This window comes from Antedon mediterranea, chromosome 4 (assembly GCF_964355755.1).
Source record: "Antedon mediterranea chromosome 4, ecAntMedi1.1, whole genome shotgun sequence".
NCBI classification, from domain to species: Eukaryota; Metazoa; Echinodermata; class Crinoidea; order Comatulida; family Antedonidae; genus Antedon; species Antedon mediterranea.
The window spans coordinates 31,848,578-31,876,519 of NC_092673.1; the positions used below are offsets into that span (position 1 = coordinate 31,848,578).

The 27,942-nt window shown below is 33.0% G+C and overlaps 2 protein-coding genes and 1 long non-coding RNA gene across 5 annotated transcripts in view; 2 read left to right on the plus strand and 1 right to left on the minus strand.

The window, feature by feature from the left end:
• LOC140047306 (tRNA methyltransferase 10 homolog C-like) overlaps nt 1-27,942 on the plus strand; it is a 129,052-nt gene that overhangs the window by 47,344 nt on the left and 53,766 nt on the right. The gene's annotated exons all lie outside the window — the stretch shown is intronic.
• On the minus strand, nt 9,771-10,740 carry LOC140046366 (uncharacterized). The gene is made up of 3 exons (XR_011844768.1): nt 10,714-10,740; nt 10,473-10,624; nt 9,771-10,049 (listed from the first exon to the last, which is right to left on the minus strand). It is a non-coding gene; the product is annotated as an uncharacterized lncRNA (long non-coding RNA).
• LOC140046367 (uncharacterized) lies at nt 13,285-18,934 on the plus strand. Of its 3 annotated transcripts, XM_072090986.1 has the most exons (11): nt 13,286-13,383; nt 14,640-14,706; nt 15,234-15,301; nt 15,628-15,702; nt 15,911-15,949; nt 16,173-16,236; nt 16,378-16,437; nt 16,774-16,839; nt 17,177-17,242; nt 17,620-17,715; nt 18,291-18,934. In XM_072090986.1, exons 7-11 carry the CDS (start codon nt 16,389-16,391, stop codon nt 18,422-18,424), a joined length of 411 nt encoding a protein of 136 aa, XP_071947087.1. In that variant the 5' UTR covers nt 13,286-13,383; nt 14,640-14,706; nt 15,234-15,301; nt 15,628-15,702; nt 15,911-15,949; nt 16,173-16,236; nt 16,378-16,388; the 3' UTR covers nt 18,425-18,934. The 3 variants fall into 3 exon arrangements, with proteins under 3 accessions (XP_071947089.1, XP_071947087.1, XP_071947088.1); XM_072090988.1 differs by lacking the exon at nt 17,177-17,242 and having other exon boundaries at nt 13,285-13,383; XM_072090987.1 differs by lacking the exon at nt 16,774-16,839.

The window sequence follows — 27,942 nt, forward strand, 5'->3', positions numbered from 1 at the left end:
AATTTTTATGACGTCATCATGTCTAAAAATGTAAATAACATGGGTCATTTATTTTCATCTTTACAGTAAATTTCAATCCGTTATATCTCGTCAGAATAAAAAGTGATAATCATGATTTAAACGTTTTCTTGAAGTCATTGGATTGTAGATACCAATTCACGTAAATATTTTGCCAATCAGATGTTGTGATGTCATCATATAATGGCCAATTGAATAAAAAAAGTTGTATTTTCATATTTTGAGTCATAGTTCATGACATTTAAAAGAGCGCGCATCCATATTCTACGTTTCCAAATTTCTTCAACGCGTTATTTTGTTGTTGCTCAGATAATTCCCTTCCAAAATTGTTATCTACGTGTTTAGTTTTGATGACGTCATCATGTTAAAAATTAGATTAAAAGATGGGTCTCAAAATGTCATCTATGCTACACTGTATATAACATACAGTGTATTCTGTTATAATACCGCAATGATATAGGTACAATTCAGCACTGTAAACATATTTAATTCATGTCATAGGATGGCATAATAATTCTCGACGTTCATAATAGTTTAACGTACGTGCATGTTGCGTTTCCTAGTTCTTATGATTCTTCTTTATTTCTCTCTGTACAGATTTTGTGTAACAAATATCTCAAAAAGTTTAATGTTAATGATTACCAAAATTTCACAATGTCTTTTAAATACTTTAACTTAGTCCTAATAAGCTTTTCAGAGTGATCACTCATCCGTGACGTCATTTATACGCCATTTTGTGAAATCACATTATCAATCATATCTCCATAATTCATTATCACATATTAACGAAATTCACTACACGTAAACTTCAGGTCAAGGGTAAAAACATTAGCAAATAAAAACGCACGCGCACGTATGGTCATGCGCGTGAAATCGCGCGTTAAAAATTTAAAAAGCTCAAAATTAAGTTTTGATCAATTTAGAGCATGAATTGGGCCATTTGCGTGTTTCAAAAAATTACTGCGCAAAAACACGTTTTTCCGCGCGCGATACTTAAAAAGCGTAAAAATACGATTTTTTGTACAAATCGCATTCTACTCACCATCCTTAGTACATTCACCAAATTTGAGTCAGTTCCGACTTAAAATAACGCTATACAAGCAGGTTAAAAATGACAAAATGCGCAAATTAATTGCATCAAAGTGCTGAAAAATGGTGAAAAATAAGGCATTTTTAAAATGAAAATATTTCTTCAGAATGCACGATGACCCCCAAATGTTTTAACTTATTCTGGAAGCCATTGAGTTGTAGATATGAATTCATGTACATATTTTACGTACAAAATGTTGTTACGTCATCAAATGGCCACTTGAATTTAAAGTTTTTTTTTCTTTTTAGTCATATTTTATCACATTCAATAGAACGCATCTCTGTTATGTTGTGCCCGATTTTCGCTCAAATTTTAGTATGTGATTGCTCAATTAATTGACTTTCTCAGGACTTGCCACTATTTTTATTTTGACGACGTCATCATGCGTAAAAACTTGAATAACGTAGGTCGTGTAATTTCACCTTCGCCGTAAATTTGAATATCTTACAGCTCTTCAGAATTGAAGGTTACCTTGATGATTATAATTTATTATGAAAGCTGAGGAAATGTAGATATGAATTCATATACAAATCAAGCCTATCGGATGTTGTGACGTTAACATATGGCCAGTTGAAGTTAAAAAGTAGTTTTTTCATCTTTTTCATCAAAGTTATAAATTCAAATTCAAAATTTTATTAACATTCACCTTAACATCAAGGTATGGTTAACAACATTAACAAAACAAAAAAAAAAACAAAAAAAACCCCAAATATATAAAAGAAAAAGCAATAATAAAAGCATTCAATGTTGCATAAAGGTCGCTCAGTATCAGGTGGAGGCCTGAATAGTCGAGCGCCTTTCAAACGCCGAACATACATATTTCATCACTGGCTTGATGATATCGGGATCATTTGCACCCATAATAAATAAAAACTTATCATTTTGTGACATATTTTTTAAGTTTACATTAAAATCTAGATCCGAGAATAATGCCGTTCTGATGTCATCATAAATCTGGCAATATAGCATAAGTGGATCTCATCTTCAATATCGCCGCCTTTACAAAGATTACACAATCTATTGTTTGCATCTGGGGTGGATTGCTATAAAACAGTCTTAACTGATGGTCTTAACTCCCCGATTAAAGCCGGCTTTATCTGATAGACGGTCTTACTAAAGCCACCCCTGTTAGACCATTGCTATAAAACAGTCTTAGATAAGACCGCGTAAAGTAACAAATTGAGGGCGTACTTTTCACGTAGAATACCAAATAAGGTAATGTTCGTCATGCTTGTTCAATTCACAATTTATTAGTACGTACATTTCTACGCAAGAAAATCTATTCTAGGGCTATATAAGAATAAAATCACCGTTATTATTTGATTTAACACTTAAAACTCGTTCTAATGGTTGTCTTTAACGATAAATAATACGTAAAAGAAAAAAAAAAGAGAGGTTTAAGACTGTTTTAAGACTCCTTCGAGTAGGCTTTAATTTTAAAGACCGTTTACAGGTTAGACCGCGGTAAAGCAATGGTCTATAATGTAAGACTACTTGCTACGTCACAAATTATAGCCGGCTAAGCGCTAAGACCGGTTATAGACCGCTTATATCAATCCGCCCCTGTTTTGGGGATTGTGTAGCGACCTCTCTCGATTTCGAGAGCATGCGCACTTAGTCTTAGCTTGCCAAACTGACATCTTTTATTTCTTTTATATAATAACGTATAATTCTCTATACAGAAGGGATTTTTATATGTACAAAAGGATTGTAATTTAGGTTGATGGTTTTGTATCATATTAAGCCATTGGTTATCATACTTTTTTTGTATTTTTGATAAAATATGTAAGTTAAAATTAATGTTTACATTACAAGGCCTTTGCCAGATATGTGTTGCCTCGATAGATTCCAGAACACGTCGTATTCCAGAGGCCTTTTTGGCATGCATACTGTGTGTCTAATTTTCTATTCTCCAAAAGGGCATTGTCATATTATTGATGTTGTGATTCTCTGTGTTTAGAGAAGGATGCTTTAGACCAGGTCCGCCTTATTATTAGCCAATCAAAATTGTATAATTTTTGGAGGGAAAATGTTATCCTCCTCTGAAGCCTAAAATTTGCATGTCCAGTATAAAAGTGGAATGTAATAGATATTAAGGGAGAAGAGAGTATCAAGAAGAAGAAGAAGAAGAAGAAGAAGAAGAAGAAGAAGAAGAAGAAGAAGAAGAAGAAGAAGTGACAGTGCCTACTCTACGGGCCTGTTAAATTAGTAACCAAAAAGTTAAATGGTTACGAAGATCTGGATTCCTGACAGTTTTTATACCGTACCGTGCGTTGTTTGGATATTACAACGAAGAAGAAGTACTGTTGAGCTCAAGACTGTTGGATATTCATCAGAGAGATATATATTCACCGGGATCTGAAAGAAGAAGACTGAAGTAACAGAAGGAAGCCCAGTAAATTTTGAGAAGATTTGCAAAGCTGACTTTTGTAAACTATTTTTATTTCGAAAGTAAATTTTTGTACGGAGCGAACTTGGAACGTTGTTTGTGACTTTGAAGTAAATCAATGTCTTATATATGTATGTGGATTTCATATTTTTTACATATCTGAATGGAATCAAGGTAATACAAATACTTTTATAACATATTTTGTATACATAAGTTTACATATTTCATTAGTAAAATTGTTATTAGCATGACAACTTTAAGATCGGGTAAAAATATAGATAAGACTATGTCAGAAAAAGATACTAGGGAAGATATGGTTGACCAAGAAGAGGTTGACCAAGTCAATGAAATGTATGATAACATGGCTAGGGATATTGATTTGCCCGAAATACCCAGCGGTATGCCTAAAGATATGATGCTCAAATATTTTCGAATGAAGTTCGAGGCCGAGGCCGAAAACAAAAAGTTAGAATTACAATACCAACAAGACCAATTAAGATTAGAAGCAGATATAGAGCAAAAGAAAATAGATATAGAGCAAAGAAAAATTGAATCACAAGAAAGAGTGAAAATGATGGAATTAGAAATTAGGTCTAGCTACAGTAATGCTAGGAATATAGTAGATGAAATGAAGGAATCAGATGATATTGATATATATTTTAGAACATTTGAACTTGGCAGAAGCCACAGGTTGGGATAAGAATACGTGGTCCGCTAGGTTAGCACCTGAACTGTCTGGTAAAGCTAGGACAGCATATGCATCCTTAACCGTAAAAGAATGTGTAGATTATGATACCTTAAAGAAGGCAATCTTAGAAAAGTATGATGTGTCCGCAGAGACCTACAGATTTAAATTTAGAAATTCAAACAGAGTTAAAGATATGTCCATCAGGGAATGGCTGAATGAGCTCTCCCATTATTTAAAATGTTGGATGAAATGTGCTAATGTAAAAGAAGATGATGATGCAGGCATTATTGAAATGATTATAATGGAACAGGCACTTGATAAAATGCCTGAAGATCTGAGGCTTTATCTTAGAGATAAACAAGTAAATAAGAGCTATGATATGGCTATGATAGCCGATGATTATATAGCTAATACAGGTGGCCGTGGCTATTGGAATGCCGTAAATTCTGAAAATAAGCCTACGTATTATAAGGGCCAAGAAAATAGTAAACCTAAGAATAGTACGACTCAGAATAACCCTGGAGCTAGGCAGCAAGGATACAATAGGTATCGCGGAAGGGGAGGCAAATTCCATAACTATGGTAGAAATTTCCAACAGAGAGAACCTTCAAATGAATGGATTAATGGCCTATGCTTCAATTGTAAGGAGAAGGGACATAAGATAGGGGATTGTCCTAAGATGGTAGCAAAAGGAAAGACTAGTGACACTAAGAAGGGCCCAAATGTGAAAGATGGCTTAAGATGTGAAGAAATAAAATCAGATAGACCCCAAGTAGTTATGGATAGTGTAGAAAATAAAATGGAGAAGTGTACAATACCAGGAAAATTAGAAGGACAGGATATAACTATGCTTAGAGACTCGGGATGTACCCAGTCAGCTGTTAAGGAAAGTCTAGTGCCTAACAAATGTTACTTGCCAGGAAAATGGGTTACGTTAAGAGGTATAGGAAGCGATATTACCGTCCCCTTAGCTGAGGTAGCTATAGAAAGTAAGATAGTGACAGGAAAAGTGATTGTAGCCGTAATCGAAGGATTACAGAGGGACATGTTATTGGGTCATGATTTGGACCAGAATTGTGGGGAAACAATGGCTAAAGAAATGTTCGTCCTAACTAGGGAGCAAGCCAGAATAGAAAATGATGTTAGAATACAAGACGAAATGATATTGTTAGGGAAAGATAGTAACTTTAAGCCGATAGAAGAGCCGCCTAAAGAAACTAATGTACAATTGTTGAAAAAAGTAGTAAATGACAACAATAAAACTAAGTGTTTAGATGATATGAATGGAACAGAAATGAATAATTTGTTTGACGAAAATGAGGATAAAACTAAAGATAAAACAGTCAAACTTAAAACTTATGAACAACAGCACAAGCTGAACCTAACTAAACAAGAACTGATCAAATTGCAAACTAAGGATGACTCGCTCAAAGGAGTGTTTGACAGGGTAGTCCCTATAGAAGAAATAGGTCAGCATAGGGTATGTTTCTTTATGAGACAAGGTATATTGATGAGAAATTGGAGTAGTATTAAAGATAAGAATAACCAAGTGGAACAGATTGTATTACCCACTCAGTGTAGACAGGGTGTATTACACTTAGGTCATAATGTGCCATTTGCAGGTCACATGGGTGTTGAGAAAACTAAAAGTAGGGTCCTGAACCAATTCTATTGGCCAGGTATATTTAAAGATGTGGTAGTCTATTGTAAAGTCTGTAAGGAATGCCAAAAGGTAGATAAGGGTAAAAGTAAAAGGAAACATACTTTGATACCATTACCGATTATAAGTACACCATTTAAACGTATAGCGATAGACATTGTTGGACCCTTATCTAGAACAAGCGTTAATAACAAATATATGCTTACTATAATTGACTATGCTACGAGATATCCGGATGCTATCCCGTTACCCAATGTTAGAGCTGAAACAGTAGCCAGGGCTCTAATAGAAGTCTTTACTAGAGTAGGATTACCTAAAGAGATTGTACAGTACATGATCAAGAAACTAATTTCATGTCTTCAATTATGCAATCTATATTTAGTATGTTGGGGATTAATCAATTAAAGACTACAGTGTACCACCCCCAAAGCAATGGGCTTGTTGAAAGATTTCACGGTACATTGAAAAATATGATAAGGACACTTACAGTTAAGCAAAGAAAAAATTGGGATAACTACAAACCCCCCTTTCTGTTTGCATACAGAGAAGTTCCTAGTAAAGCGACGGGCCATTCACCTTTTAAATTGCTTTATGGTAGAGAGGTGAGGGGACCCTTGAGTTTACTCAAAAGTAATTGGGTAGAAGATGAAGAAACATCTACTGATGTTATCAAATACATGTTAGACATAAGAGAAAAAATGGAGGAATTAATGAAAGATGCTAATGTAAACAAACTTGAACAACAAGAAATTATGTCCCACAATTATGACAAGAATGCTATTGATAGAGAATTTGTAGAAGGGGACAAAGTGTTGATATTCCTTCCAGTAGGAAATAGTAAGTTAGACAGTAAATGGCAAGGCCCCTTCACTGTTACAAAAAAGGTCAATGATGTAAATTATGAAATATACATAGGAGGTAGAAGAAAAGAAAAACAAATTCTACATGTTAATAATATGTTAAAGAGATGGTATGATAAAGTAGAAATAAGTAAAGATGGTTATTATGTAGTAACAAATGTTCAGTCGATAGAAGAAGTGGACTTAAATGAAACAGTCCATGACAATGAGTTAGATAGTGAAATAGACATAGGATTGTCTTATCATCAATCACAAACATGGAGAGATGTTAACGTTAGTAGTAATTTAAATGATACACAAACTAAACAATTAACAGAATTGTTAAAGTACCAACAGAATGTATTCTCGGATGTACCAGGTAGAACTCACTTAGTGACACATGAAATTAAGACTAGTGGTGAAATGCCTATAAGGCATATGGCATATACAGTAGAACGCCCCAAGCATTAAAGGGTAAATTGAAAGAGGAATTAGATAGTATGTTGGCTATGGGTATAATAGAACCTACAGTTAGTGCCTATGCTGCACCTATTATTGCCCTGAAGAAAGGCCAGAATCAAATTGGAATGGTGACAGATTTTAGATCACTAAATAAGAATACACAATTTGACCCTTATGTTATGCCTCGCATAGACGAAATGTTGGATGAGGTTTCATCCGCAATATACATAACTACGTTAGATCTAACTAAAGGATTTTACCAGGTGCCTCTGGATCCTAAGACCAAAGACAAATCAGCATTTATTACACAATTTGGACAGTATTGTTACAATGTACTTCCATTTGGTATGCAAAATAGCTCTAGTACTTTCCAAAGATTAATGGATAAGGTATTACAAGGTACTGAGGGATATGCTAAGGCATATATAGATGACATATGTATTTATAGTCAAACTTGGAAAGATCATATTTTTCATTTGAATGATGTATTAGAAAGATTAAGTAGTGCTGGATTGACAGCAAAGCCTTTGAAATGTAAAATTGCCTATGCACAGGTAGAATTTCTGGGGCATAAGATTGGTAATGGATAAATTAGACCCATGATTGATAAGGTTGAGGCTGTGGAAAAGTTCCCCAGACCTTTGTCTAAGAAACAAGTCCGATCATTTCTCGGATTAACTGGCTATTACAGAAAATTTGTACAGAACTATGCCGATATTGCTAAGCCATTGATCGATTTAACTTTAAAGAGTAAAAGTAATACCGTTAAGTGGAATGAACAATGTGAAAATGCCTTTGTAACTTTAAAGAAACGACTTACTGATGATAATGTATTAAAAGCCCCAAATTTTGATAAGATGTTTATATTGCAAACCGATGCCTCATATTATGGCATAGGTGCAGTGCTGAGCCAAATAGATGGTGAGGGTAATGATTATCCCATTGTGTACTTAAGTAGAAAGTTATCTGTACATGAGCAGAGATATTCTGTTATTGTTTGGGCTATCAATAAACTTAAGTATTATCTGTATGGTTGTGAATTTCAAGTTCATACTGACCACCAGGCATTGAGATGGATGGACTCAATGAAGGGTGCCAATGTTAGACTTATGAGATGGGCTCTGTTTTTACAAGGATATAAATTTAAAGTTATTTACAAGAAAGGATCATTAAATGGAAATGCAGATGGATTAAGCCGTGCATAATAATATTATAGAGGTGTTATTTGTAGATAGTTTATAGTAATATGGTTTTAAATGTTAAATTTTTGGAAAGATTGACACAATCTTTTTCCCAAAAAGGGGAATGTCATATTATTTATGTTGTGATTCTCTGTGTTTAGAAAAGGATGCTTTAGACCAGGTCCGCCTTATATTATTAGCCAATCAAAATCGTATAAATTTTGGAGGGAAAATGTTATCCTCCTCTGAAGCCTAAAATTTGCATGTCCAGTATAAAAGTGGAATGTAATAGATATTAGGGGAAGAAGAGAGAATAAGATCAGAGTAGATAAACGGAAAGATGATAAAGAAAATAAGGCTTGACTGGTAGTGGTAGAAAGATGTATTAATTGAGTTACAAGGAATAAAAGTTCTAGTTGAGTTAAATATACTTTTTGTATGAGTTATCATTCAGGGACAGCTGTGTACGTCGCGTGGAAATATATACGCCTGAGAAAGCTCGGAACCAACTAAAATAAATTCACTACATGTCCCTTTGACTAATTCAACAAGAAACATTTATTTTTAAAAATTAATATTTCGAAAAACAGTTGGTCATTTTGAAGTATCATCTATAATTCATCGGGTATTTTCGAACTATAACTCCCCAAAATCTTATTCGTTTTTGTTTAAAAGCGTATATAAATTACAAAAATAATTATTTTTATTGGATTGAAAAAAAAAATTACTGTACGATACTATTACAAATCGTTTGTAATGACATGTTCAGAAATATTTAAGAACTTGCCTCTAGACATTTCCTTTTAAAAACACTTGGCATATTTTTTTTCCAATAAAAAAAATTGATTCGTCTTTGTTGTTCAACACAGTGTCTTTCTTTCAAAAAATAAAAAACACATTAGGCCTACATTTTAGTACCCTTTTTTGTAAAACATTTCAATAAGCAACGTACTTAACCCCGTCAATTTTGATAACTAGAAATGTTTACATTTGCTGATCACATAACTATCATCTATTAATGCATTGTTTAGGCCTATTTTGTTTAAAAGCGTAAGCCTAAAGGTAAAAACCTTATTTACATACTGTATTAATCTGGTATTACAAATATTTTTCTTTCATCTCCCAGGCAAACCCTTTCCAACATGTTTTTTATAACTTTTCATTTTGTTCGTGTAAAAAACTCTGAATTAAGTAAACAGATTTATATTAATTGTCAGTGCACAAATGCAATTACACATTTTCACTACACATACATAATCATCCTTTACGGATGTTACCTTGCAGCAATCAAAATGCATCCATCGTTGGCAATTATCGCACTGCACCCATTTTACGTTGCTGCCTGAAGGTCTAGTACAAAATGGCAAGTCGCACATTTCATGTTTGTTTGCTGTTGAATTCTGCATGAGCCGTTCTTTTATGTAAATCATGTAGGCAGGACAATGGTGCTGTCGCAGAACCCTTGGTCGTACAGATGCCATGATTGCTTCGGCATTCTACAATTACAACGGTATAAATCGATCACTCTATGTATTGCATTTTTATTGATGTTAATTATATCTAAATTAGGAAAAATTGTACTGTATATATTGTATTAACTTTACCATAAGTAAGAAAATACCGCAACTGCTGCCATCCGTTTGCATACCCGAATTATACTTTATTGGTGTGTACGTCTGATGCTCAAACCCTGTCAACTTTGACCTTGCTCTTAGGAATCTTCTGTGATAATATAATGATAAAAAAAATCATACTGTAGCCTACAAGGTTTCGAAATATATATATATATATATATATATATATAGAGAGAGAGAGAGAGAGAGATGGGTGGGGGAGTTGAGAGGCGGAAAGAGGGACTAGTGCTGTGTTAAAGTGTCGCTATCCAAGCGAATTTGAACAATACTGCGAAAGCCCCAGTGGTCTAATGATTAAGAAATCTACATATCAAGCAGAAGGTTCCTGGTCTGAATTCCGATTGGAAAGACTTCTTCTCATTCTAACAGAATCTCACAGATTTACTCATCTTTATCGTTTATTATACCTTATAGGCCTATGTATATAAAAACATATTTCTGATTTGTGGTAAATCATAATTTTAAATCTATGATCAATATGAAGGCATGAGAATGTAATATAAGTATTTACCCCCAGTGCTCAATGAAAGTATTTTCTGTGTTATGATTCTTGACAGAGTTAATGATTCCAATGGTTTTCTTTTTGCTGTTGGCTACTAACAAAAACCAATGTCTATTGTAACAAATTGGAAGCATTACCCACTCGTAGGATTCCAAAGCATCCTTAAAATAACAAAAATAATTGTAAAATATATAACATGTAAAGTTGATAATGATCGACAGTACTGCTAATAGTTAAATACTAACGTTACCTTTTCATACAACCAATCTTCATTTTGTTTCTTTCCCCATTTCAAGGCTAGGAAGCAAGGCAGGACAGGACAAAGAGCTGGTCACAATATTCGTTCTTTAGCAAGTTAAAATAGGCATGGATAACCTGCAATTAAATAAAAATGTTTAATTATAAGGATCGAAACTTGGTAAACTCAAATGTTGGTAAATTTATTTATTGTTACATTAAATTATTACTTATTACATTAGTTAGATTTTTTAATATCGAATTTCAACACAGTGGGCCTCTCAATGGTGGCCACTTGGTGACAATCCTACCTGTTCATTCAACCACTTGCCTGGACGTAATGTTCCCATGTCCCTATAAGTGAGTGAAGTTGTTCCAACTTTTGGTTTACCTCTAAGGGATTTTTTAATTTTCTTGTGAGTTGAAGATGCGATGGTTTCAAACTTATAGTTTCGTTTACTTCTTCAATTGAGAGCCCTTCGGTTTGAATTATTGGGATGAGGGCAACAACCACCTGCATTATTGTTGTTGGATCTCCTACCTCACCTGGCAACAATTCTGAGGCACGTGAACATAATTGTAGGTATCTTGCCTCGTACACCTCTTCGTCTGATCGGAGAGCCTCTAGCACCAATCCATGTGCTGGGGTTGTCACTTCAGCCCCATATTTTATTTTGTGGGGAACATATTTATGTGGGGGGCATCGCGCTTGGTCGGTCGCTTTCCATGTACTCCATCCGCCGCCTTCCTCTTCGTCGACTTTTTGGCGGTCTGGTCCACTGCCGGCTCCTCCTCCTAAGCCCGACGACCACACTCCTTCACCAGCTCTTCACCAAAAGAGGCGATGAGAGCGATCACACAGCGCCAGTGTATGAGAGCCGACGGGTGACTGATAACCGGAGCTATCGAGAGAGGCGGGGGGCTCTTCCCCCAATCATCCGTGTCAACATAAGGATGGCACTACGAGTTTTCCTATCCGGAGGTAGGACATCAGTGCCATCCCCCATAAGGATTTCTACCAAATCTTTAATAACAGAATCATCTGAAAATGTTAATAAATGAATAGTAAGTAATTAAATAATGACGGTATATACCATTTTACATTCAATTAAAATCAATCACACCATTAAAATTGATGCTTTCCTTTGGGATAATGGGCACACAACGACTACACACTAGTGGGATTATAAAGACAGGTTATTAAAAAGGCTGAGAATTATACTCATGAGTTGTGTGTCTGTTTCTCATCATCAAAACATAAATAAATGAGTTTATAGAAGTATAATATATACTTATATACATAATCGACGCGATTATGAGATCATGTTCCGAATATGAGCACTGTTTCTATAATTTACAGTATGATTTATATATATATATATATATATATATATATATATATATATTCAGGTTGAAATTTTCAGACCGTTTGGATAGAGTGCTCAATACCAAGGTAGAGCATAAATAAATAAATAAAATAACAGCAGAAAACTTGGTTACTTCATTGTTTTAATCACTACAAATTTGTTTCGTACGACCAGCATGTAGCTGGCCGCACTCTTCAGGTGAAATATAAAACATAAGTGACACAGTTGTCTCATAGTGCTTAATAGAAGTGAGTCATCGGGAAGTCGTATACAATAGCCTATTGTTTTAGATAAACTGTTTGGATCTGCAATTTAGTAAGAATTTTTTAAATGCAAACCTTACTCAAATATTAACAAAAGATGTAATTTATGTATATATGAAAAGTATGTTATTATATGTCAACCAGAGCTATGCTCACTGAACCGTAAGAACGAGTTAGTCTCTACTTGTAGACATAGGAAAAAATTCTTACTAAATTGCAGATCCAAACAGTTTATCTAAAACAATAGGCTATTGTATACGACTTCCCGATGACTCACTTCTATTAAGCACTATGAGACAACTGTGTCACTTATGTTTTATATTTCACCTGAAGAGTGCGGCCAGCTACATGCTGGTCGTACGAAACAAATTTGTAGTGATTAAAACAATGAAGTAACCAAGTTTTCTGCTGTTATTTTATTTATTTATATATATATATATATATATATATATATATATATATATATATGTGTATTAATTATACACTTGGGAGACAATTTGGCGTTTCAATCTGATACTTGGGAGACAAATACTTTTGGGAGACATTTTGATGTCTCCCTAATGTTAACATACCGTAAAAAACACCGTCTGCAGTTGTAACTTAAGATTTGAAGCAGTCTTTCAATTCAAGTACATGTCTAAACACTTAGAATAGTTGATTTTAGTCGTAGGGGTGTTTATTTTTAAAATTAAACCCTATAAGAATAAAGGGGGTTATATGTCGTGTTGTATGTATATGACACTTGGTAGACATTCAGTATTTCTTGAATTTTCAACAAAAAACGGATTATATGTTTAGCAAATTAGTTTAGTAATGTTTCCTTAATGATTCTAAATCTGGAAAATTTGCTATACCTGAAATTTAAAATAAACATTGTATTTATTGAAGTTTAATTAAAACAACACCATCATCAGGCGAATTAAAACTTTGAATTCAAAGATCCCACTCCTCCACGCATGCGCAGTGTGCATGCATCGGGCGGTGCGCGAAGCGAGAAGAGGATCGGCGGGAAGCGAGCCGTGGGGTGGTAGTGAAAAACTTTTTTGATGCTTGGTATGCATAAATTAACTACTAATATTTACTAGGCTAGTTTGAATAAAATAAAACAACTAACAACCAATAATATACAGGTCTATTAAGGCTAGTGAGGCTAGGCCCGGGCCAGCGAGAGGGTCTACAAACAAGTACCCTTATTCTATACGATACGTCGTCTAGGCCTAGGCCTAGGCCTAACTAGGGCTAGGTAGGCCTAGCCTATTATGCCAAGTAGGCCTAGGTAGGTAGGCTAAGCCTAGGCTACTAGATAGGTAGGCCTATAGGGCTACTACTAGCTAGCGGGAGAGGCCTTATTAGTTAGGCCTTGCCCTGGCCTAGTCTAGCCTAAAAAGAGAGTAGCCTAGCCTAATATAAGGCCTAATAGGCTAGGCCTAGGCTAGCCCTACTACTACGTACTAGTCTAGGCCTAGCCTAGGCTATATAATAATAAGCTTAGAAGGTTAGTTAAGGCCTCCTATGCCTACTAAAGGTTATAATATTATAGGCCCTCTAGGCCTAAACCTACAAAAATGTTGACATTTACAATGTCAAATTCAAAAGGATGCCCTAGCTCTAGGCCTAGCCTAGGCTAGGCCTAGGAAGAGTTATAAAATACAACTCACTCTACTAAGTATAGAGCTAGGCCTACCTAGGTAGACCCCTACTAAGCCTAGAGTAGGCCTACCCTATGCCTAGGCTACTTTCTACTTCTACAGGCCTAAAGTAGCCTAGTAGTAGGCACTAGTCTAGGTTAACTTTTAGAGGGTTAGCCTATTTTTTAGGTAGCTATGCTTAGTACTCTAGTAGAAGTGGTAGGATATGAGCCAGGTTTTTCTGTGACTTTTTTTTATGATTCTCATTCATATGGGATTATGGGGGCTATGAAGGCAGTACATAGGCAAGTACAGCACTTTGAAGTGCTGTAGGTCTTGTTTGTCTGTTAAAGATAGTCTTTAGGTTTACCATCTCATAAGTCATACCCTCTAAAAACTGATGTGCTTAGTAACCTATACTAGTACTACACAGACAAGCATATTGTATACACTGTATAAACTAAGTAAGCCTAAATCTACTTTAACCTTACGTTAAAATGACAGTCAATTCTCAGCTGTATCACAAATTTCATTTTCAATTTCAAATAATTTTCCCTCAAAACAGAAGTAATGTTATTAGCAAGTGTACTCACTCAATGCTTGTGGTATACATTGTGTATAGTAATTAAGTGCATTTTGATTTTATAGCTATTCAAATTCTAGTTTTTTTTTAAACTCTAGGAAGGTAATCAATCCTGAAACCAAAGGCACTCTCTTTTGAAGATGTGTTTAGAGATTTAAAGAAATCGTAAGTACACATAATATGAATTATATACACATAGGGTTGATACGAGGCCTAATTCAATTATTTCCATTAAGCTTATTGATTACGTTTGACTATCATCAAATCGTTGACTTTAATTGAACTTGACTCAAATTAATAAAACCCATGTCTGTCTGTCTGTCCGGGTTTATTGAAAGACTAGGGGTTGCACGATCTTCAAACTAATAAGTAACCCTGAGGATATAGGTGAGTATGAATCTGATAAATGATGTTTTAAATTACATTTGAAACTTGCTCTGGGGTAGGTATACTTACTGGTAGATAAAAAACATTATTACTGTATTATTATACATTCCAGATGTGGCCAATTAAAAAAGTAGAGTTAGTTAATGTTTAAAAGTGAAATTCAAAATGGTAAGGTTGCAAATCTACAAATGCAAATATTTTCTGTACAATTAAATTCGGCTGACCTATGAATATATTAATCTAGTAATTTAGTTGAATGAGAATTTTACAACCATTTTCTGACTTGTATATTCTTTTTATTTCAGAGGTAGAATAAGGGATGACGACTCATCAAGTGATGAGAAACGGCTACTATCTTGACTACCACGGAAGTGTAAATATTTACCAAATTGAATTGCTCAGTTTGTAATTTTTAATTTGCATTTCATTGTATAGCCCATTTTTCTAAAAAGTTAAGCTCTTTTTCAATGTTGAATTATAAGAATTTTCTTGATTTTTGATTGTAAACACTAGGAAGACATGATGATCGTTGTTCTTCCAAACCGCTTTCAGAAAATGATTATCAAAGTTATTAGAAATATTTATATTTTTAAATAAGCAATAGAACGAAAAGTTATTGTAGTAGACTAAACACTTTTGTTAGCAATGTTGATTACAAAATTGTGTAGTATTTTGATAAGTATTTTCTGTTAATTTCAGTGGTACAATAAGGAGTGGCAACTCATACAGTGAAGATAATTCAAACCAAACTACTTTCTAACCAACAAAAAAAATGTAAATATTTGCCAAATTAAATTGCTATTTAACACGATGCACTTGTAATTTTTAATCATGTATCTTGGAATAGTCTATTTTTCAAAAGGGACTAGGAATATTTATATTTTTTAATAAGCAATAGAACAAAGAGTTATTGTAGTAGACTAAACACTTTTGTCAGCAATTGAAAATTGTCTAGTATTAATTATAAATTTTTTTGTTTCAGTGCTACTGACTGTAACAAAACGTTGTTCACCAAAAAAACGTAAATATTTATTTAATTGAATGTCCATAATAAAACTGCTGATACTTTTGTAAATTGTAAACTCAGATTGGTTGTACATAATGTTGGATGTCACTATCTCTAATAGTTTATGAGTATATTTCACTATATGTTATTTGTAAATGTTGCTACCATCCTACTGTATGCTGTCATTGGGTTTAAAAATGTATACTTTTATATTATAAATTGCTAATTTTTTATTTAGATTGCGACCAGTAAAGACAGCATATGACATATTAGATGGTCTTACATTCTGTGGTCTAAGAATTGTACGTATTTATTAACTCTTCTTAACTTTTTTTGAAGGCAATTCAGATATCACTGAACAGTTTTGTTCACCATCTAATATGACTTAGGAATATATGAATAAATATAAAACAATTCTCTATGACTTCTTTGATATTTCACAGATGACAGGTTGATGGATTCGGAAGAGGAGATAATTGAGAAAAGAAGAAAAAGAAAGAAAGGTATGCAGAAATATGTGCTGTTTGTGTTTTAAATGTGGCTAAATATTTTTTAATTTGGCAAAAAAAACCAAACCTTTAGTTAAATCTTTGTCTAGAGTATGAGCGACTCCACTACTACAATAGAGTACATAGAAACGTTGCACTCCCTCCTCCCCCATAAAGGGTCTGGTTCAAAAGTTTTATTACCAACCCAGATCTTTGCTCTTGGTACCCCAGAATCAATTTTTTGAAGGCAATTCAGATATCACCGAACAGTTTTGTTCACCATCTAATATGACTTAGGAATATATGAATAAATATAAAACAATTCTCTATGACTTCTTTGATATTTCACAGATGACAGGTTGATGGATTCGGAAGAGGAAGAGGAGATAATTGAGAAAAGAAGAAAAAGAAAGAAAGGTATGCAGAAATATGTGCTGTTTGTGTTTTAAATGTGGCTAAATATTTTTCAATTTGGCAAAAAGAAACCAAACCTTTAGTTAAATCTTTGTCTAGAGTATGAGCGACTCCACTACTACAATTGAGTACATAGAACCGTTGCACTCCCTCCACCCCCATAAAGGGTCTGGTTCAAAAGTTTTATTACCAACCCAAATCTTTGCTCTTGGTACCCCAGAATCAATTTTTTGAAGGCAATTCAGATATCACCGAACAGTTTTGTTCACCATCTAATATGACTTAGGAATATATGAATAAATATAAAACAATTCTCTATGACTTCTTTGATATTTCACAGATGACAGGTTGATGGATTCGGAAGAGGAAGAGGAGATAATTGAGAAAAGAAGAAAAAGTTTGAAAGGTACATGCGGGAATATGGGCTGTTTGTGTTTTAAATGTGGCTAAATATTTTTAATCAAACCTTTAGTTAATTTTTTGTCTAGAGTATGAGCGACTCCACTACTACAATAAAGTACCTATAAACGTCGGACCCCGTCAATCCAGATCTTTGTTCTTGGTTTCTATTAATCGATTTTTAGGGAAATGCAAATATGAAAAAGTAACCCTTAGCTTTATAAATGTTTTTTGCTCGAAATGTTCTGAATTGTCAGTTAAGAAAATATGATGTATTGTTTAAATTGTTAACCTCTCTTAATTGCACTAAAAAAATGTAATTAACTAACATATTTTTCATTGCAAGTGAGCAAAATGATGAAAAGAAAATGCTTTTATTTACAGGGAGAATGTACACAAAATGGAAAACAAAAGATGAAAGAAACTTAAAGAAACACTTCAATGACATAATAATTGGTACAGCAAATAAGACTATACCTTGTGAGTAATGATTTTTCTGAATTATTTAGTACAGTAAATCCTATGTAACAGTAGTATTTAACTGTTATTGATAATTAAATCCCTTGTGTACAGTTAATACTTTTATTCTGTTTTTATAGATATCATTTAAGGCCAAAAAATGTATATTTATCATTTCTGACTGCTTCCTTTTAGATGTCACTTTTAAATATGGAGAGGAAAAGCATTTTTGTATCGATGGCGATTTAGTGCCAATTTCTAACAACTAGATGGTACGCTTGCTTCGCTCGCGTACCATCTAGCATCATGTCTATGCTGCCAATCAGCTTGATCGGCGCTTTCTCGTCTGTCCACGACAGTGGCTGTATGAACTGGTACACCAGGTGTAACCCCCCTACTTGTCTTCGAAATATGTACTAGGTTCAGCAGTGTGTGTACACTGGACCTACGCTTTATAGTCCTTATGCGAGAAGAAAAAAAAAACAGGGCATACTCTTTTCAAAAAGTTTGGATGTTTTTTTTTCATGTAATAACACATAATAAACCATCAATTAATAATTAGAGATATTATTATTGTTTTTTTTTTTGTATTGTAGCTAAGAATGAAGCTTTGACATTTTTAAACAAATATATGCTGCATGAGAGCTATCCATGGAAGACCGTAAGATCAAAAGTTATGAATGAACGAGTAAAGAGGCAAAAACAAATTAAAGAAAGAATGGAGATGTGAGATGTCATAAAAAATCAATGTATTAACAATTTGCAAATTGTTAATATATTGATGTAGCAGTCCAAATACATTGCATGCTAATATCAGCTCTATTAACAATTTTCTTAAAGATGTATTGTTGATAATAGTAGGCAATTTATTGAGACTGCAATGTGTTAACAATTTACCTAATGGCACAAGATTTGATTCTGATTCAATTATATAATTGCTGTATTACAATTTCCTGTAATATTGATAATAGTATGCAATTTATTGAGACTGCAATGTGTTAACAATTTGCCTAATGGCACAAGATTTGATTCTGATTCAATTATATAATTGCTGTATTACAATTTCCTGTAATATTGATAATAGTATGCAATTTATTGAGACTGCAATGTGTTAACAATTTGCCTAATGGCACAAGATTTGATTCTGATTAAATTATATAATTGCTGTATTACAATTTCCTGTATTGTTGATAATAGTATGCAATTTATTGAGACTGCAATGTGTTAACAATTTGCCTAATGGCACAAGATTTGATTCTGATTAAATTATATAATTGCTGTAATACAATTTCCTGTAATATTGATAATAGTATGCAATTTATTGAGACTGCAATGTGTTAACAATTTGCCTAATGTCACAAAATTTGATTCTGATTAAATTATATAATTGCGGTATTACAATTTCCTGTAATATTGATAATAGTATGCAATTTATTGAGACTGCAATGTGTTAACAATTTGCCTAATGGCACAAGATTTGATTCTGATTAAATTATATAATTGCTGTATTACAATTTCCTGTAATATTGATAATAGTATGCAATTTATTGAGACTGCAATGTGTTAACAATTTGCCTAATGGCACAAGATTTGATTCTGATTAAATTATATAATTGCTGTATTACAATTTCCTGTAATATTGATAATAGTATGCAATTTATTGAGACTGCAATGTGTTAACAATTTACCTAATGGCACAAGATTTGATTCTGATTAAATTATATAATTGCTGTATTACAATTTCCTGTAATATTGATAATAGTATGCAATTTATTGAGACTGCAATGTGTTAACAATTTGCCTAATGGCACAAAATTTGATTCTGATTAAATTATATAATTGCTGTATTACAATTTCCTGTAATATTGATAATAGTATGCAATTTATTGAGACTGCAATGTGTTAACAATTTGCCTAATGGCACAAGATTTGATTCTGATTAAATTATATAACTGCTGTAATACAATTTCCTGTAATATTGATAATAGTATGCAATTTATTGAGACTGCAATGTGGTAACAATTTGCCTAATGGCACAAGATTTGATTCTGATTAAATTATATAATTGCGGTATTACAATTTCCTGTAATATTGATAATAGTATGCAATTTATTGAGACTGCAATGTGGTAACAATTTGCCTAATGGCACAAGATTTGATTCTGATTAAATTATATATTTGCTGTATTACAATTTCCTGTAATATTGATAATAATATGCAATTTATTTTTATCTGTACATAATTGTATATGTAATGCTTGCATAAATGATTTTTATTTATTTTTTTTTGACGCAACTTTTATGAAATTGATTGCCGCCGATGTACATCGTATATGTCAATAAAATATTATTACTATAGCATGCAATTTATTGAGACTTGCTACACTATAATTACTGTGTACTCTATGTATACATTATTTTATTTAATGTGAAAACAGTATCAATTACTTTGTTTGTACAATCTTCACCTTACAAGCTAAAATTGTTTCAAAGTTTAGATATTCTGTTAAATTGAATAGGTTTGGCATTTGGACTCTTAATAAATCTATCTTAAAGAAATTGCGAATTTGTTGAACTTCTTTATTTTGAGTAAGTTTGTTGCTTGATCTAATTCATTCGGGCTGGTTTAACTTTCAGCTAGGTTACAAAGCGAAATAAAGTGTTCTTTTTATTTAAAAAAATTGAATTTTTATTTTGAATACTGTATTATAACACATTTATATTTTTAGTAGAATTGTCTGAAGATGATCTTTACAAAGCATTTTTAACAATTTGTACCATATTTTAACACCTTGATATTAATCGTGTTGTAGATTTTCATTTCGAGGGTTAATTATTGTTAGCATTTTATGCCCCCACCCTCTTAAAAACCCTTCTGAACAATTAACAAAAAACATTTTTTTATTCATCAATTTAACATTGGTATGTTTTTTTCTATCAATAATAATAATTGGAATGGTTTTAATGAGCTTTGTACTGGTATTGTTGACTTTGCACTATTTTTGCACTGTTTAATCTGTAAATAAGACATTTTTATACTGTAATATGTTATGTACACTGTCAAGTCTCCCAAATGTACATTTTAGAGTTTGAAAAACAGTTGGGAGACAAAAATAACAACTTAAAACATATATATCTTACAGTTTAATTGTTATTATAATTTTTTTTGTTTTTAAATATGTAGTAACATGCCTTTAATGAAATAAAATGAAAGGGTGTATGTAAAATATATGTCAAAGTATAATAATCAGCCATTTTGTCATTGTCTCCCAAATATACAAAAAAATAGCATGTCTCCCAAAGTGTTAATTTAGTGGTATATATATATATATATATATATATATATATATATATATATATAAATGACTCTGTTTTAAACAAAATTATAACAAATACATATCAAGAATGGTATTTGTGTTTTGTATTTTTTAATCGGCATATTATGAAAATATTAATAAATTCAAAATATTTAGTCATTAGGCTTTCTTATTGAAGGAATAACCTTGAGTAGACTATTATAGATTTCTTAATATAGTACGTATGCCATATAATAATTGTTTTCCAGTATATCACTGGATAGTTTAAAAATTGTGCAATTATAAATTAAATAAACATAAATTAAATAAACATTAAATCCGGTGATATATGCCTACAGGAAATTATACTATTTGTTTAAACGGTACGATATAAGGATATTTACAGTTTTTCTTACCATATGTTTGTTAACGTCATCAGATATAACAATCTTGGGCCTGTTTCTGATGCCAACTGCTCAAAATACGGGGGTCAGTCTAATTACCGAAAACAACCGAAAATAGCCGAAAACAACCGAAAACAACCACAAACAACCGAAAACAACCGTAAACAACCGAAAACAAACCGAAAACAAACCGAACAAAAAATTAAAAAAATCTAAATACCGAAAACAAATTTTGTATAATATTTTTTTTAATGTCGCCTTCTGTTGATGGGTGTTTCTAAAGCTAAGACCATACAGAGGCGCAAAAGTCATGGAAGACCCTAATAAATGGTAGTGTGCACAAAATACAACTCAAAATCGTACAAATTCAATGAAATACACCGTAGATTACATTTACTTACAAAATCTATAAACACATTTCGTTTTTAGTCTTTTAAAAAACAAAGCATGATTTTACCTAACTTTGCGTTTTCGTCCCCGGTTTTCGCGGTCAGTCTAATTACCGAAAACAACCGAAAATAACCGAAAACAACCATAAACAACCGAAAACAACCACAAACAACCGAAAACAACCATAAACAACCAAAAACAACCATAAACAACCGAAAACGAACCGAAAACAAACCGAAAACAACATAAAATAATCTAAATACCGAAAACAAATTTGTATAATATTTTTTAAATGTCGCCCTCTATTGATGGGTGTTTCTAAATCTACTAAGACCATAACAGAGACAAAAAACCGCGCGCGCAAAAGCCAAGGAAGACCCTACGATGACAGTGTGCACAAAATACAACTAAAAATCGTACAATCAATCAATTGATAACATCGCATTTACTTACAGAATCTATAAAAATATTTTAATTTTAGTCTTTCGATTTTTGATCCAGAAACCAGCGCATTACTCCTTACAATAATTATGAATATGTTAATCCATAGTATAGAAAGTAAATTGACTATGGTTAATCATGATCAATTTAATTATAGATTTTCAAAGATAAATTATACAAAGATACTAGGGACTATAAAGTATACTTAAAAGAAGCTCACTATAAAGGATTCACAATAAAATCTATTCAGTAAAATTACTGTAGTCGAGTAAATAACGTTTTTATCCTTATCGCTTCAGTATTCACTTAAGTGACGAAACCGGGGACGAAAACGCAAAGTTAGGTAAAATCATGCTTTGTTTTTGAAAAGACTAAAAACGAAATGTGTTTATAGATTTTGTAAGTAAATGTAGTCTACGGTGTATTTCATTGAATTTGTACGATTTTTAGTTGTATTTTGTGCACACTACCATTTCGTAGGGTCTTCCATGATTTTTGCGCCTCTGTGTATGGTCTTAGCTTTAGAAACACCCATCAATAGAGGGCGACATTAAAAAAAATATTATACAAAATTTGTTTTCGGTATTTAGATTTTTTAAATTTTGTTTTCGGTTTGTTTTCGGTTTGTTTTCGGTTGTTTACGGTTGTTTTCGGTTGTTTATGGTTGTTTTCGGTTGTTTTCGGTTATTTTCGGTTGTTTTCGGTAATTAGACTGACCCCCGGTTTTCGTCACTTTATTAAGTGAATACTGAAGCGATTAAGGATAAAAACGTTATTTACTCGACTACAGTAATTTTACTGAATAGATTTTATTGTGAATCCTTTATAGTGAGCTTGTTTTAAGTATACTTTATAGTCCCTAGTATTTTTGTATAATTATCTGTGAAAATCTATAATTAAATCGATCATGATTAACCATAGTCAATTTACTTCTATACTATGGATTAACATATTCACAATTATTGTAAGGAGTAATGCGCTGGTTTCTGGATCAAAAATCGAAAGACTAAAATTTAAATATTTTTATAGATTCTGTAAGTAAATGCGATGTTATCATTGATTGATTGCACGATTTTTAGTTGTATTTTGTGCACACTACCATCGTAGGGTCTTCCTTGGCTTTTGCGCGCGCGGTTTTGTCTCTGTTATGGTCTTAGATTTAGAAACACCCATCAATAGAGGGCGACAATTAAAAAATATTATACAAATTTGTTTTCGGTATTTAGATTATTTTATTTTGTTTTCGGTTTGTTTTCGGTTGTTTATGGTTGCTTTTGGTTGTTTGTGGTTGTTTTCGGTTGTTCAGGGTTGTTTTCGGTTATTTTCGGTTGTTTTCGGTAATTAGACTGACCGAAAATACGGTATAAAAATACGGTATAAAATACGGTATTTTTTATACCGTATTTTTTAGTACCCCGTTTCTGCTAACAATACTTCTTCGGTGGTCGTGTTAAATTTCATCTTTTTTACCCAAATTGCCATTCATTTATTTGGTCGATAATTAAAGGAAGATTTACGTCTCACTTTCAACAGCCTAGCCCTAGTGATAGAGATGTTGTGAGAGCACAGAAAACATCGTAATGGGGACAATTAATTCGTTCCTTCCCCGAGTTATTGTATTTTGCAATGTTGTACTGCTTTCACAGGCTCTTCAGCTTTGAGTTTACTTGCTTTGGAGACAAGTCTATTCCATACTCCTGCTTTATTTTTTAGAAATGTCGTTATAAATGTGGTTGTCCCTTTTATAACCTTTTAGTTGGCCAGACAATTTAGCTTCCCCACACAAATTTATTTAGTAAAACTGTGACGTCTTCGCTCCACATTTTTGCCGAATATATATATACACGTGTGTAAAACAGCTGACAGCGACAGAAAATAAAAACACGAATGTTGACCTTTTGTCATGTAAAAAAAAAATACGGCATTTTTTATTGGCAGCAGAAACGGGCACAAAAAATACGGTATAAATTTGTAAATACCGTATTTTATCCACAGATTTTGTGGGGAAAATACGGTATACAAAATACGGTATATTTTTTATGAGCGCAGTTTCTGCTGCCAAAAATATACCGTATATATACGGTATTTAAAAAATACCGTATAGTATACGGTATTTAGTTGGCAGCAGAAACAGGGCCACATTTCAGCATCTTGATGTACCTCCTTTTAGACTGAACATTTCCGAATATTTTGTTTCTGTTTCAGGACCGCGAATCTGGAATGATCTTGATGATAAACTAAAGCATTTTAAATCTCTTTATACTTTTCGTAAATATTTAAAAAAATATCTTATTTCTTGTTTGTTGAATCCTTTGACGAATGCTAACAAAGGAAAAAAGTTTATAAATACATTTGAAGTTCTTAAAATTAGTACTACTTTATTTTGCTATTTGTAATAAAAACGCAAAATAATCCACCGATGTGTAATGATTTGGAGATAATACATTGAAATTGTATTCTCCTGAAAGGAAAACATATCTTATCCACACAAGTACTATTTACGTATCGACAATAAATTTCAGCATCTTGATGTACCTCCTTTTAGACTGAAAATTTTCGAATATTTGGTTTCTGTTTCAGGACCGCGAATCTGGAATGATCTTGATGATAAACTAAAGCATTTTAAATCTCTTTATACTTTTCGTAAATATTTTTAAAAATATCTTCTTTCTTTATACTAATTCTAATATTATTATGATTGTAGTACACTGAAAGTATCTATTTTTATTTCATCGATTTTGTTTTTATTTATTATTTTATGTAGTAAATTGTATTAGTTTAAATGTATGTGTAAGAAACTTCTTTTCTTCTAGAGAAGACCCCAAATGATGGCTTATTACTATGTTTTTATTTATGTACACACCTATAATTATAATTATACTGTATAATGCCATTGTTGAATAAATAAATGTTTTTTGAACTTGAACTTGAACTGTCAATAAACTATCCTGTTGTATGGGAGCATAGATAAGCACAAACAAAAATACAGTTTTTTTTTAATGGTTTGATTTTACGGACAACCAAGTAGTACGGACAACCAAGTAGTACGGACAACCAAGTAGTACGGACAACCAAGTAGTACGGACAACCAAGTAGTACGGACAACCAAGTAGTACGGACAACCAAGTAGTACGGACAAGTAATTTTTGACAGTAAATCTGTCTTTGATTTGAAATTATACATTAGTTTGTATACAATATACTCTCTAATAAATAATGTACATACCCTATTCATAAAACCGACAAAATAAATAATCAATATTTTGTATTTACATAACTAATTTGTAATTTAAAGCTAAGCCAATCTAATAATTATTGTTTCAGGCATACATAAATAAAAATAAATTAATTACAATTTGAAATGGATGGTAACTTACCCTTTGAATGGTGTGGACGGTCTAAATGTTTGTTTTGTGCTTGCTGTACGTTTCTGAATCTTCGGATGACGATGACGTTGTCTTTTGATGACATATTAGTCCAACCAACGAATTGTCCATTAATGGTACAAAATGATTGGGCATCCAGATTTTTTTTGCAGAAGAACGTAAAGATGTGCTCCGGCGGTCCACATAATATAAATTGGGTGAAGTGTACGATGAGATTCTTCACGTGGATAAAATGTTCTGTTTAATATTCTGTGAATTCGGTCAGTTACACCATTGTACGGCGGGTAAACTGAAATTAGTTCTTGACCGATAACACTCGATAATGCCTGCATTTGCCAAGCGGATGAGTAACCACTTTTATGGCCACAGTCGAGACACGAATGTTTGTAATCTGGACTAGCTAATGCGATTTTGGAATACTGATGCATGTCCTTATAAAATGTTTCATTTTGAACCATGTCAATGAATGTTCTTACACGGAGTTCCATTGCTTGTAACGGATTTCCCGTTAATGAAACGGAAACATCATTAAAGAGACACCTACCATCTCCCGCAACAGACATAGGTATCAAATTTGTTCCTCCACATTTACTTATTATCGCTGTTGAAACTTTATCGATAATGTACTGGCCACATGGAGAGAAATCGGGTAAATGAAATGGATCATTACGTATAGAAACAACTTTTCTATTTCTGCAATTTTCTTAATTTCGATTGCTGTGGTAATTGCTTCTTGGATGCGGGTTATCGAGGCATAAAAGTCAAAATGTCCAAAGGGACTACAACATTGCTTGCATGAGTAATCCAGCGGTGAATCGCCCAGAGATCTTAAATTATCTTCTGTTAAATGTTCGCAGTGTATGTGAAACCAACGGCGGCAATAGTCACAATGAACGGAATTTTTCTTACTATATTATATATTAAGTGTAGTCTTTCTATGTAGGATTTTCCCAAGTACTGTAGTAAACTTTCCAACCAGGAAGGGTGCAATTCTTGATAAAGTTTTTATGAACTATCCAGATATAAATACTGCACCCAAACCGCAAACGACTAGCCCCACTAGGACGCAGTGATCACAACGACATCCTAAAACAGAAGTCCCGCGAAATATGTGTCATAAAAATTAAAACTCAACCGTACCGTGACGGCTCTGTAAGATGTTTCGGACAGTGGGTTACAGCATATGAATGGGATAACGTGTACAATATAGTTGATGCTGAGTCAAAAACCGACGAGTTTATCTCTCTGCTAAATGGAGCATACTCCGACAAGTTTCCAGTTATTACTAAGCGTGTGAGAGAAGCAGATCGACCATGGATGACATCTAAAGTTCGGAATCTACTAGATGCTCGACAGAAATCGTATGAAAAGCATGGTAAAACGCAGGAATGGAGGAATCTCCGTAACATGGTGCAAGCTGGAATTAGAGAAGCCAAACAGTCGTATTATCGTAATTCCCTAAAGAATCTAAAGTCTAACAATGCAGCCAAATGGCATAAGAGGGTTAAACAACTCTGTAACATGAAAAAACATACTACATTTAGTATGCCTGGCCATTCCGATGAAGATATTGCGGAGAACATTAACAGCCATTTCTCCAGTATTTGCACTAAGTTAACACCATTAGATATTAAAACGTTGCCTGCTTATTTGCCAGCAAATGATAAACCCCCATATATTTTTGTCGGGCAAGTAAAAGCATTACTTAGCAAATTAGTTCCAAGAAAGGCAGGTCACCCCGATGACCTACCTGCACGGTTAATTAGAGACTTTGCCCCTGAATTAGCTCCACCAATTGCTGATATTTTTAATTGTGGCCTTAAAGAAGGAACATTCCCTAGCGCCTGGAAAAAAGCAACCGCCATTCCAATTCCTAAGGTTAAAGGGGGATTCTGGGTTTAAAATTGCTTTTAAATATCGTTTATTTATTAAATAAAAAATATTATAACAATATAGACATGTCAGAATGAAGAAGTAATAACGAGAAATTAAAAAAATTAAATTTCATATACATTTTAGGGTAAATTCATGGAAAGTCTGTTTTTCAGCAGCTTAGGGAAGCTCATTAATATTCATGAGATATACACAAAATCACGTCATCAGTGGATTCCAAACTCGCGACGTCAAGCTTGTACGTTGTTCTCTCTCCTCTGTCAAACGACGACCACCCGATCATTGTGAAATACATTTTTTGTAGATTTGCTAAGCTAGGTCTAAAGTGTAATAATAACAGTAGTAGCATATATTTATTTGACATTTAATGAAATACAAAATTTAGTACAGATTACGGAGTCATAAATTATACTATTTTTATACCTCGAATTAATAGTACA